Here is a 12,911-nt window from a genome sequence, read left to right on the forward strand (position 1 = left end):
GGTTGTTAACCTGCTCCAAGTGTTCTAAAGTTTTCTGGATGGTTCCTGCTGTCCAGGGTTCACCCAGGGTTCAGGGAGTTTTGTGTAAAGTGCAGAACTCTTGTCCTCTGCAGGCATCTAAGGGGGATGAGGTAATGCTCTTGCTGAGTTACAGATGGGTGAGGAAGATAGAATAATGCCCGAGGGAGGTACATTTTCTTCACAGGGAATGAGTTTGGGAGAAGTTATTTAAGATGCTGTGGAAGGCAACTTAAAGAAAGAAGAGTGTAGTAGTATTCTGGAGCATAAGGGCTCCTGCGCTGGTAGAATTCAGAGGGAGGAAACCCTAGGAGAAAGGCTGGAATTCCTGCCGGAGAAGCTCCAGGAGAGAAAAGATTTTGGTTGTTTTTGATTCTGAAAGAATGTTGCCCCCCGAACTCTGAATTGGAGCCTCATCTTTAAAGAAATATTTGAAGACAAGGGAGAAATGTATTTGAGTTACTACAAATTTAAGAAGACTTTCCCTGAAGAAATCTGTTTTCATTTGGATTTACAAAATAAAATCTTATATTTTGGAACCAACTGGAAGTGTGGATATTAAAACTTTGCATTTTGGTAAGCCTTCTCTTGGGCTTCCCAGAGACAGTTTCATCCCCAATTGGCGATCCCTGGTGGATCTTTCCTGTTCCTGGGGCTGCAGCAAGGTAACTCGCCACCTCTGCAGCACCCAAAGGTGACTTCCGAGGAAACAGGAGGTTACATTTAATAAAAGCAATTAAAGAAATGGCTCTGCTTCATGGACTTTTTTTTTTTTTTGGAAAGTGAGAGTTCCAGTCCAGCTTTTGTAGGAGGGATTGGGGCAGAACCTTTTCTATTGTGTGTGTATTCTGTGACAATATTTCTCCACTTGTATTTTGCTGATGCTTAGAAAGTTTGAGAGAGACTTTAAGATATATGAAGTACCACACCAGGCAAGACAAAAGCACTTGAGAAAAAGTTGTTTGTTTGTTTTTTTTGTTAAGTCACTTTAAACTGTTTTAGATGTGCATATAGGTTCTTCTGCTCATTTAGGCACTTTAACTTTCAGGCTTAGCCCTGTCCAGATAATTTTCCACCATTCATCATTTGATTATCCAGGGAAAAGTATAATGGAAACGAGCCTTGCCATCACTATACAGGTGTGAGTGTACCAGCATATCATTAGCAACCACTCATGCATGCACTCTCAGAACCCGAGGCTGGGCCCACAGGATGCCAGAATTCAGTAGCTATGGAAACTGGTACAGAGCTGCAGGAAACAGCCAATCACCAACCTGCCTGCTGTCACCCCACCTGCTCTAACTCAGAATCCTAAAGGTGAACTGCACGCACTCAGACATACAACAGGCACCACGCTACTCACACAGTAAACATAACTAGAAGAGGATGGGAGACGAGAAGAAAACAGATCACAGGGAGAGAGAAATGGGAGAAGGGATCGAGAAAGAGGAAGATGAGAAGAAAAAGAGCTTGTAGATAGAGATGAGAATAGAAAGGAAGAGAAATAAGAATGAAACTTTTTTAAGAAGCAGGACAAAAAATGGAGGATGGAAAAAAAATCAGATATAAAAAGTTGTAATTTTTTTTTAATGAAAGCATTTAATTAAAAAGTGTACAATGAAAAATTGCTTGCTGCAGAGTAAGTAATACAGAACTATGCAAAACAGCTACAGATTTTTCTGACTTCTGTAGAATCTGCCCTAAGCTGCTGGGTCTTAACTATAGAGTCAGTATATGGATAGAACGGAGCAACAAACTCATCCCTTCTTACAGAACATAATTAAAGACTATCAAAGACTTAAACGTACACCTAAACAGAAACCTACAAGCTATAAAAAAATAAAGGGAAAAAAATCTCTGCTGTATCACATTTCAAAAATGTTCTGATCTTCATAAATGCCCTCATATCAAACTTTGAAGGGTAAAAATCTGCCATTTAGAAGAGTATGGAAATCTGTCTCCTCCTAGAACTTCAAAGGGTGGCTAGAAAGTAGAAATGCTTGGCAGAAGCTGTTTTGTGAAATGGCTCTTTCTATGGAGATACAAGAATGTAATGTTTTTTCTGTGGTATCTGCTTTAGAATGACCGGCCAATGTTGTTCAGGTGTGAGTGTGTCTTGTCCTGTTGGAGGGATTTTTTCCCCTTTTTGTTGCAAAGCTTTGGCATTGTGAGGCCTGGTGCAGAGGACGGGGCATGGCGGGATAAGCATGAACCTTGCACATACAATATGGTACAAAAAATGCAGCACACCATTCTTATCCCCAGTAATCTTCAGAGAAAATATTACAAACCAGGTGCATGCAGAAAGTACCGTGTTCATTTCCACTACAGTCTCAGGACAGAATATCTGCAGCGTCTTGAAGGCTGTGGGTTGAATTAAAAGCTGACTGCACTCTACATTACAGCACTGCATTTTGACTTTAGGCTCGTCAGGTGGCTGTCTTGGAACTCCAGGACTGTTCCTATCGGCAGAACATCAACCATGTCCTACAGTCCCAAGAACTGAATATTACTTCATTGAGACTCTTTTCTACGGTGAACTTTGACTCTTGGAAGACACCCTCACACTTCATTCTTCCAGTGATGACAGTGGCCCCGCTCTAAGAAAAGGCATAACAAAAATGACACCATACGTGCTCCTCTGGTACCATCTCTATTCCCTCAGCTGTGCGGGTAGGTCTTAGGGAGCAAGATCCTGGAGACAGACAGAGAAACTGTTAAAGAGAAAGCAAACATCAAGTGGCTCGCTCCTCAGAGCTGGAGACACAGACACACATGCAGCCTCGCACGTCAGAGCTACTGCTACTTAACATTTCTATATTTATTTATTTATTTAACAGCTTTTCTATACCGGTATTTGTATGAACATCATATCGGTTTACATCAAACAAAAGAAAGAAATTACATCGAACAGGAAGGGGACAACTGGGGCAGGGAGGGGAAACTGGAGGAGGACAGGCAGATAGAGTTTAACAGTAAACAAAGAATGTAACAACAACGAAAACGATAGAATTCAATATGGCTTAGTTAGTTAAAATTAGTTATCTGAGAGTGCGTTAACGTGAGGTAGAAGAGACAAAGGCAGGGTGGATCAACTTGGATTCGAGGCAGTTTGAGGGAGTGATAATGGCAGGGGGGGTCCTATTCTGGGAAAGCCTGGATGAATAGCCAGGTCTTTAATTTTTTTTTTAATTTTTGGGGCAGAGCTCGAGACAAAGGTTTGGGGGTAGTTTGTTCCAGCAGGTGGGGCCCGCAATAGATATGGCTCTATCTCTTGTTGAGGAGAGGTGTGCTTTTTTGAGGGATGGTATTTGGAGCATACCCACGCGGTTGGCTCGAGTGGGGTGGGTTGAGTGTGAAGGAAAGGTTCACCTAGCCAGTCGGAGTTATGCGAGTAGATGGATTTATAGTGCTACATGGCATACACAGCACTGTACAAACATACAAAAAGACAGTCCCTGCTCAATAGAGCTTACAATCTAATAAGACAAACATACAGGTCATGAGCCTCGGTTAAAAGAAAAGAAAGTTAGTCAAGTCTAAAAGCAGACAATCAGGCATAAGAACTAGAGGCAAACGCACACAGCAAGTGCATCACACAACACTACAGAACTTGTAGTAAATTTACTTTATGTTTCTTTACATAAGTCCTTGAATCTAAAGAGTATGGCTGCCACAGCTACCATAACAGCCTTTTTTTAATATGATCAAAACATCACAAATGATTATGCAAAATGGAGAAGATTCAATTTTTCCAGTTTGAAATAAGTTACATCAAAGGATTCCAAACCCCCTCTACTTTGAACACAAATTTGCAAGAGCGCCTGCCTCCCATAATCATGTCCCACTAGTACTTCTCCCTTCTATTCCTCTTCTCTAACTTTCTGTATTTTACCTGATTATGTCTTGTGATGTAAAACACTGCCGAAAAATGTTGGGTTATGGCTACTGTGGCAGCCAGGTCTCTGAATTTTTAGACCTGTTTATGTCAGAAGGTTACATAAAATAAGTTTTAAGGTTTTGCTTTTTGCTATTTCCCCTGGATATGGCCTCCTCCTAACTACAGATGGCTGGTGCAAACGTTTGCCCTTATTTACTTTATTGACTTAAAAGGATTTATTTCCCACGCTCTTCAAAGTTCAAGGCGGGGTACAACTTAACAATCATAATAAAGTAACATAAAAACACAAAAACAACAATACTATGCCTGAATACAAGAGCATCAATAACAGGAGCAGGCAAGCAGAAGGAGCGCACGTTCTAATTATATCAAGTTGAAAAAAATTAATGCTTTCTGAAAGAGGAAAGTCTTGAGGTTCTTTTTATTTATTTTATTTATTTAACATTTTTCTATACCAACCTTCATGAAAAGGATTCATATCAGACCGGTTTACAAACATCTGCAAGTCAGCTGTAAGATGCAAGTCTTCTGGGAGAGAGTTTCATGTCAGTGGGCCAACAACAGAGAAGGCCCTGACACGGGACTCTGTGAGTTGAGCAGGTTTAGGTGATTAAACTTCTAATAGGCTCTTGTTAGCAGATTTTAATGATCATGAAAGTCTATAAGTAGGTAACAACTCATTTTATCCAAGGAGAGGTGGAAGGAAAAAGCAACTTATGGATAAGCACAGCAAGCTTATAGTGCATGTGCCAGTAAACTGGAAGCCAGTGTAATGAGTGAAGTACCAAGGTGACATGCTCACATGTGCTGATACCTATCAAAATGCAGGCGGCTGCAGGGAGACCTACCATTAAAGAATTACACTAGTCTAAAGATAGAAAGCAAGAGCTTTTAATATAGTCCAGAAAGAATTTTGGTCTAAATAGCATGTGTAACTTGAAAAAGAAGGATTTTATCAGATGTTTAATGTAAGTTTGCATTGCAAGGTCCGGTTCCAAGACCCTTGTCCTTAGAGTTACTTTTTTATTATGTGAACCCTATGTTACGCTTGGGCAGTGATCCGGTTTAGTGAACACCACCTTCAGGAGTGACTCCAGGTGGAGAGAGACAGGGATGGCTGGGAAGGAATGTGAAGCGGCAGGAGTGTATGGAGCTGGGCGATGGCTGATATATGGAGCAGAGTACTGGCTGGGAACAAAGTCAAGGTACCTTATAGCAAGACAGAGAGGCCGAACACACACACACACACAGAGCCAGCCAGGAGAGCCTGCTCTTGAAGGACCCCTGGTGGTGAGGCGGTTGCACAGCAGCCATAGCCGTAACATCCTATAAATGGTTGGTTAAGTTTCAACAGAATTTGTATGTATTTTTTTTTAACACCTGAACAGCTTAGAGCATATATAGACTCAAAGAAATTGGTTAATGATTCCAACTTCTTAATTGGTCTACTTTTCTAAATTGCAGGACGTATTGATAAATCTCACTTGGTAATTTTCTTATGTTAAGTTTCTTTTTTTCTCTGCTCAGTTTCTCCCCCCTTTTGCTTTTATATTTTGTGGACTATTTAGCTTGAAGAGTTTTGTTGTTTTGTGGAATAGTATTTTCTTGGCAATGTATTTCTGTATTTCTGTATCAAAGTATTTGTGCTTTGTAATAATTAAAATGCAATAAATATAAAGTAAAAAAAACAAACAAAGGTCTGGTTCTAAAATGACACCTACATTGCAAACTTGCAATTCATAATGGGTAACATCAGGCCATCAAAATTAAAAACTGTAGGGATATCTGCAGCCAGAAGCCTAGACAAGATCATGACTTTGGTCTTGTTGTTGGGAAGTGCTAATTTGTTATGTGAGAGACATAGCTTTATAGCTGATAAACAAATGGATATGAATTCAAAAGTGACGGCCCAGGATGAGGTCAACAGTACAAAAAATTGCACATCGTCCACGTAAAGTTTGTAGCAATGCCGAGTCCCACAAGCAGCCTACATAAAAGGGTAAGGTAAGCTGTGGATAGGGCAGAGCCCTGAGGAACACGAGTAGGCATAGGTTGTGGAGCAGAGGTATTCCAAGAAATTGTAACTTGTTGGGTTTGGTCAGTGAGATATGAAGTAAACCGGGCTATGACCTTCTGTGACTCAGATAGCCAAGGAGAACTCTGAGCTCTTTAATTGGCTTAGCCAGGGCAGCAGCTAACGCAACCAATTAATGGGTTGCAAATATTTCCAGATCTGTTTTCATGACAATACCGCACCACCATGAAGATTGAAAGTCAACGTATTAAATTTCTGTTTCCACATTAATAGGATAGGATTATGAATATCTGCACTGATGGCAATTTAAGCTTGAATGCCAAGGCTTATATTAGGATTTTTTTGCCTTGTCTGGAGGCAAACCAGGATAGGAAAGACTAACTAATGCCATGACCAACTTAAGCAAGATCATCAGTGGCTATCACTACTGCGATACTGTACTGTTAGTAACATGGGTACCAAGAGTCAGTGTCTAGCTCCACAGTAATAATATAGCATTAATGGTGAAAGTTCATAGCCAGGCTCCCAAACAAAATTTTAGAGGGGGCTTCTGTAGCAGAAGGGGAGAGGGGGACCCTTTCAAAGATAGAGCTAGGAAAGTGTTGAAGAGCGATTAATAACAGCTGCATGAGGGCTCGTGTGAATTTATGCCATTGTGACCAATAAGTAACTTGAGCACTAAGAGTCAGTGTCTTATCTCCATAATGGCACTGTTTTGCTAGGGACATGGACTCATTGTACATTAGTACTCATGTGAAGATAGTACGAATCACTGTCACTCTAGCGCCACAGTAATTCTGAGTCTGTCTAGCATAGGACATTAATATAGAAACTGACCTACACAATAGGTACATCTCTCTATACTTAGATTAGGCACTCAGTTTTTTTAACCGAATTTCTTTTGATTGTGCGTGCACAACACAAATGTGAAATCAAACTCTATCTTTAAAATGTGAAAATTGCCAAACTCTACTAAGAAGCTATAATGATCAACAAACTCATGTATCCATAATCAGGTAATGCATATATTTAGCCAGAAGAGGTAATGATCCTGATCTAGTCTTGGGTGCTGGCTTACACTATCTTACAATGGTGACTCGTGTTTGCAATAAAACTTACCAAAGAGAAAATAAAGGGCCAAAGCCAGTAAGAGTATTATTAATATGATGGTCCCAGGTCCTACATCTTCCAGTTGGCAGCTGTTGGGACAAGCACAAGGGCTCTGAACATAAATCTGAAGCACATCTGGATCCTCGGTGACTGACTGGTAAGAAACTGAGTACAAGGGACTGCAGTTAAAATGAACGACAGTCATCAGACGGCTACCAGGCAGAGCTGCAGACAAGCACAGACTTCATGTCACCAACTAGACACAGCATTGCGTAACTGGTACCTGCACACTAAATTTCCACCCAGAAAGACTTGCTCTGGGCAGACAGCATGAGACAACCATGAAGTTCGTTTCAGGGAGAAACAAATCTCCAAAGAGAGAGGTGCAGACAGACACATGCAGCAACACAGTGGATGAAAGCAAATAAAGATCAAAATGGCCCATCTAGTCTGTCCATTTGAGGTTTGTGCACTTGGGTAGATGTGCATATTAGGTCACACATGCAACCCAACACCAACTTTCTCTCCCCACAACTTTTAACTGACCTTCCCACCCGTTTCCTATCACTTCATATCCTCCCAAGCACACACTTCAATTTTAAAATCTGGCCTCCAAACGCTCACTGAAGTTTGGGTTCATCCTTGCTTTTCCATGCAGGTCCCCAAGTGCAATTATACTATCGCTGTTTGGGATGACACGTGCCACTGTGCAGGAAGAACAAGGCATTGCCAATTGCTACTTTTTGGCTGTAACTGCCACTCGATGCAGGTTACCCAGTGTTCTGTGTATATTATCCTATGGCTTTTCTGAATTCCGTTACTGTTTTCGTCTCTATCGCTTCCTTCAGGAGGGCACTCCAGCCCAGGCATCCGCACAGAAAACACCTACCAATGCATGCACAGGCAGCCCACTCAGGATTTGCTTTCCTTACCATGGTAGGTGACCGTCAGGATTTTGGTTTCATTGCTGTAATTAAATTCGTTGCCTTCATGTCGTCCAAAGTCTGTGTAGGGTGATCCAGGGTACCTGCAAGAGGCACCCAAACACCTTCTGTTATCAGGTAATGGATTACAACACAGCAGCTCCCCTCCTTCCATGAGAATCATTATGGAAGAAAAGACAATCGGCCTCAGGCCCCAGGAAGGAGGGAGGTAAGCCTGGGGAGAGGAGATGTAGGAGCCTTCCTTAACCCCGGGGGGGGGAGAGAGAGATATGGACTTTCCCCCAACTCCGAAGGAGGAGTCGAGGGATAGAAAGAGAGAGACAAGCACCCCTAACCTTTGGAGGAGAGAAACAAGCAGTCCCACCCTGAGAAGGGGAAAGAGAATGAGTTTTCTCCCAGGCCCAGGGGAGGGGAGGAGGAAAAGAGAGCGAGAGAAGCCTCCCCTCCTCTTGCCATGGCCTGAAGGGGAAGTTCCCAGCCACACTCCCTACCTGCCTGCGACACACACGGCCACGTCCTGGCAGCCGCTGCCCGGGAGCCCTGCAGGTTCGCTGAATGGAAAGCAGGGGCTGAAGGAGGCGGAGATGCCTCTTGCCCCCGATGGCAGGGGCTGCGCCCGAAACACAAAGCCCTCCGGGTCTGCCACTGCCGCCAAATTCACCAGACCCGAGCCGTCTGTCCGCAGGCAGCGGCAGTGGCTTAACCTCAGGCAGCCCACCGGCGGTGAAGGCTCCCCAGAGCAAGGCAAGGGGCAGCTGAGCAGGAGCAGGAGCAGGGGCAGGGGCAGGAGACAAGGCAGGGCCAGGGAGCCCCCCTCCCCCTCCATCGGGTCCGCACGCTGCCAAAGTGGCTCCTGAACAAGTTCAGCTTGCGATGGGGGCCGAGCAAAACTGTAAGCCCGGCTCAGATCACCCAAAACTGCAGCAGCATAGTCCTCCTTGCACCTGACCTAACCCCGTCTCATCTTCAGCGCTGGCCTCTGCTCCCTTCGCCCCAGTCCGATGCCTTAACAGCCCAGACTCAATTCGTCCCCTGCCCGCCCCACCCCCCAGCATGACGATTACAGGCCAAAGCAGCTGGAACATTTCGCACATTGCAAAAGGTGAAACTCTGGAAAATGAGTGAGCATTCCTCAAGCAAGTGAGAAATGTCCAAGCAGGACTCAGGCTACAAAGAGAAAGATATCAAAATAAGTTGGGAAAGTGCAGGCTCTAGGCACAGCACAAATTAGACACCTACCACCTACCTCCACCTCCAGGTCACTTGGCACTACGCTTCCAACATGCTCCGTCCACATGGAAGCAGTAGGGCGTCATACAGCTCTACCCACAGACATGGCACATACTTCTAAAATGTGTCTAATAACTTTAAAGTCCACATCCAGACACTGTCCGGATAAGCTTATCTAGCTAACTTTGCAACTGTATTCAATGTATCAAATCTGATCAATTTCTTTTACTGGTTGACCAGAGAGATGGATCACGGGAGATCATTTGATATAGTATACTTGGATTTCAGCAAGGCCTTGACATGTTCCACATAGGTGATTTATAAATAAACTGAGTGCCCTGGGTATGAGCCCTAAAGTGGATGACTGAATTAGAAGCTGGCTGAGTAGGAGGCAACAAAGTGTAATTGTAAATGGAATTCAGTCTGAGGAGAGGACTATTAGCAGTGGTGTGTTGCAGGGATCAGTCATAGGAGTGATTCTTTTCAACATTTTTGTAAGCAGTATGGTGGAAAGACTATCGGGAAATGTTTTATATTTTTGTGGATACCACCACATTCTGCCCATGAAGGTGTGGAAAACTTGAGGGGAGATCTAGTCGAACTTGAGGAATGGTCTAGAGTCTAGCAGATTAGATTTAATGCTAAAAAATGCAGGGTCATGCATTTGGGCTGCAAAATCCAAGGGAGCAGCACAGTATTGGGGGGTGAAATTCTGTGCATAAATCAAGAGCAGGATCCAGGGGTGATCGTATCTGAGGATCTTAAGGTGGCCAAACAGGTGGATAAAGCAATGCTAAAAGCCAGAAAGATTCTTGGCTGCATAGGGAGAAAAAGGGAGGTGATATTGCCCCTCTATAAGTCCCTGGTGAGACCTCACTTGGAATATTGCATTCAATTCTGGAGACTGCACCTTAAAAAGATATAAACAGGATGGAGTCAGACCAAAGGGTGGTTAATAAAATGGTCACTGCTCTTAGTTGTGAAGCATATGGGGAAAGACAAAGATCTAAATGTGTGTACCCTAGAGAAGCGGGATATGGGAAATATGATAGAGACATTTAAATACTTTCAAGGTATCAATGCCCATGAGGCAGGCCTCTTTAAACAGAAAGGAGGCGGAAGAATGAGGAGTCATGGGATGAGGGTGAAAGGAGGTAGTCTCAAGAATAATCTAAGGAAAAGCAAGTTTGCCTACTGTAAATGGTGTTTTCCATAGATAGCAGGATAAATTAGCCATTACATGTAGGTGATGTCATTTGGTATCAATGAATGGACTGCTAACTAGTAAACTAGTAACTAGTAAACTCTACTGAGCATGTGGGGAATTCCCACTTGGGTGTTGCCTCAGGAGTCCCCTCAATCAACTTTAGAGCTAATTCTAGCTAGGTAGTCAACTCTCCAGTGAGGCGGGCAGGTATTTTGTATGGCTAATGTACATTCCTCCTGTTATCTATGGAATACAAGGTTTACGGTAAACAATCTTGCTTTTTCCATCGATAAGCAGGGCTGAATTAGAGTTCCAAGCTAAAGGATGCAGTGGAGAATTTACTGAAATAAGCAACTATGACCCTACCATGGAGAGAGAACTACTGGGTGAACAGGCCATGCAAAACTGCTTGTCAGAATGTACTATCACTTTTTGAGAGATTGTCCAGACAGTAATGGGACGCCAAAATATGTACTGATGACAACTTGCAGCTTAGCAGAAGCCTCCTTGCAGAGGAGCCATTGATGCAGCCACTCCTCTAACCTGTGAGTCTTGTGTCTATAATTTCTAGGACCTGTTAGCGTATAGTAGCGCGAGATGCATTTTGTGGACTTTTGATCAACTAAGGGGCAAATGAGCAGCAACTGTCACAGATGGAAAACCAATTTCTCATATTATAATATGCTGTTTAAATGACAGATGAGTGTCAGTATTAACTCCCAGACTGGAAACTGAATCCTAATTGCACGGAGGGGGTGTAGGGACTCCATCATTTGACAATAACAGGCATGCACTTTGCAGAACACTGCACAGCAAAGTTAAAAAAGAAATTAAAAACATGGCTATTCCAACAAGCCTTCCCATAGCCCCTTGCTTCATCTACCTCAAAAATCATAGCCCCCCATATCCCTCAACTGATTTTTTGTACTTAAGATTTTGTCCTTAAGATTTGTACACCTTCAATAGATATTCTAGCTTTTATTACCTTATTATTATTACATCTCCTATACTTATGCTTATTACTTTGCTCTTATTCCTAATTATTTACAAATTGTCTACGGCATACAAAACTGCTCCCACGTGTATCCTCATTTATTTAAGATTGTTCTTTAGTTAATACTGTTCTCTTAGGATTGTTCTTCAGTTAATACTGTTTACTTAGTTTCTGGTTTTTAAGATAATTCTGTTCACTGTAATGGTTTGTGCCTCATTCTTAGGCCTATTTATTATTGTTCCCTGTAAACCGATATGATGTGAAAACGGTTATCGGTATATAAAAACCATTAAATAAATAAATAAATAAATAAATAAATAAATAAAAATGCTTTGGAGAAATTTAATGTGCATCAAGCATCATCTCATATGCATCTTTTAATTCACTGAATGTAGCAATTACTTCTTTCCGAATGTGAATGACTGTTTCATGTAGCCGCTAAAGTCACACCTCCAGGTATCAGAGATTGGCTGGAGCTGTTAAAGTGGTTGCAGAGGAAAGGGAAGTTATTTGCAGCAACCCGAACGCTGACTTACGTATGGGATTTGCTACATGCTGAACCTCAAATCTCCAGACCTTGTGTGTCAAGACTTTGGTTCCAGCCTACAGTTTTTAAATTCAAGTATTTCAGTGCCATTGTTTACTAGTTCTGCTATCGCCTGTAACCAGGGTTCCAGCAATTCCAGCCGGCTTCAAGTGCCTGTCCCAGCCTTGCAATCTGCCTGCGGACTCCAGTTCCAGGCCTGCAGCCAAACGCCAAATCCGGTACCGCTGCTGCTTTTGCTCCTGCTGACACCGAGATCCAGGCCTCCATTTAATTGAGTGGAAGGACTCCAGACTCTTGAGCTTTGCCTAACCCCACCCGAGCCCGACAGTACATAACACTATTACCTGGTTACGTATCACTGCCTTAAGTTAAACGGGGAATGCACAGAGAGAACAATAAATTGTAATTAAATTAGATTATGCAGAACCAGAGGCAAACAAGTAAGAAAGGAGACCAGAGAGAGGAAGAAGAGAGAAAAAAAAATATTTTTTTGTGGCAAACCCGCCTCCTATTCCCGAAGCAGACCTGTAGAGACAGCAGTTTTTTTCTGCATGTGTCCCTATTGATATCATCACAGGCCGAAAAGCATGCACGCCATTGGGTCTTTGACGTTAGACTGCGCAAACGGGGAAGGGCAGGGGAGGAGCCCTGAGCGAGCCTCCCTGAGTCGCCAGCCGCAGAGACATTCATCATTTAAAAAAAAGTTTCTGCGCTGAGCCGGGAGGCAACGTGAAGGAGTGAGAAGCACTTAAGGAGGAGCTGCCAGATTGCGAAAACGCCTCGGATCCTAGACGCTTTTCTTCCGTCTTCCTCTTAGGGCAGGGGAGAGGACAGGAGCCGGAAATGGTGCTATTGTTCCAACCTGCTTTCCAGCATGCGGATAAACTCTTGCGTCTGTGAAATTGTTTTGGCAGCTCCGAGCATC

General features: G+C 43.1%; 1 protein-coding gene across 4 annotated transcripts; it reads right to left on the reverse strand.

Moving 5' to 3' along the window:
• Nucleotides 1–1,586: 1,586 nt before the first annotated feature.
• On the reverse strand, nt 1,587–12,632 carry LOC115096562. Of its 4 annotated transcripts, none has more exons than XR_003858101.1 (4): nt 9,255–9,414; nt 7,997–8,091; nt 7,074–7,289; nt 1,587–2,713 (listed from the first exon to the last, which is right to left on the reverse strand). XR_003858101.1 is itself a non-coding variant. In XM_029611353.1 (4 exons), the coding sequence occupies exons 1-4, from the start codon at nt 12,556–12,558 to the stop codon at nt 2,619–2,621; spliced, it is 453 nt and encodes a 150-aa protein (XP_029467213.1). In that variant the 5' UTR covers nt 12,559–12,632; the 3' UTR covers nt 1,587–2,618. The 4 variants fall into 4 exon arrangements, 3 of the variants coding, with proteins under 3 accessions (XP_029467213.1, XP_029467212.1, XP_029467211.1); XM_029611353.1 differs by lacking the exon at nt 9,255–9,414 and adding an exon at nt 12,512–12,632; XM_029611352.1 differs by lacking the exon at nt 9,255–9,414 and adding an exon at nt 8,500–8,988 and having other exon boundaries at nt 7,074–7,229.
• Nucleotides 12,633–12,911: the final 279 nt, after the last annotated feature.

This window comes from Rhinatrema bivittatum, chromosome 8 (assembly GCF_901001135.1).
Source record: "Rhinatrema bivittatum chromosome 8, aRhiBiv1.1, whole genome shotgun sequence".
Classification (NCBI taxonomy): domain Eukaryota; kingdom Metazoa; phylum Chordata; class Amphibia; order Gymnophiona; family Rhinatrematidae; genus Rhinatrema; species Rhinatrema bivittatum.

Coding starts and splice junctions, on each gene's coding strand:
- LOC115096562 (XM_029611351.1), bottom strand. CDS start 8,834: ATGGAGGGGGAGGGGGGCTCCCTGGCCCTGCCTTGTCTCCTGCCCCTG. Junction 8,092..8,499: donor GCCGTGTGTGTCGCAGGCAG/GTAGGGAGTGTG, acceptor TGCCTCTTGCAG/GTACCCTGGATCACCCTACA. Junction 2,714..7,073: donor GGCCCTTTATTTTCTCTTTG/GTAAGTTTTATT, acceptor GTCTGTCTCCAG/GATCTTGCTCCCTAAGACCT.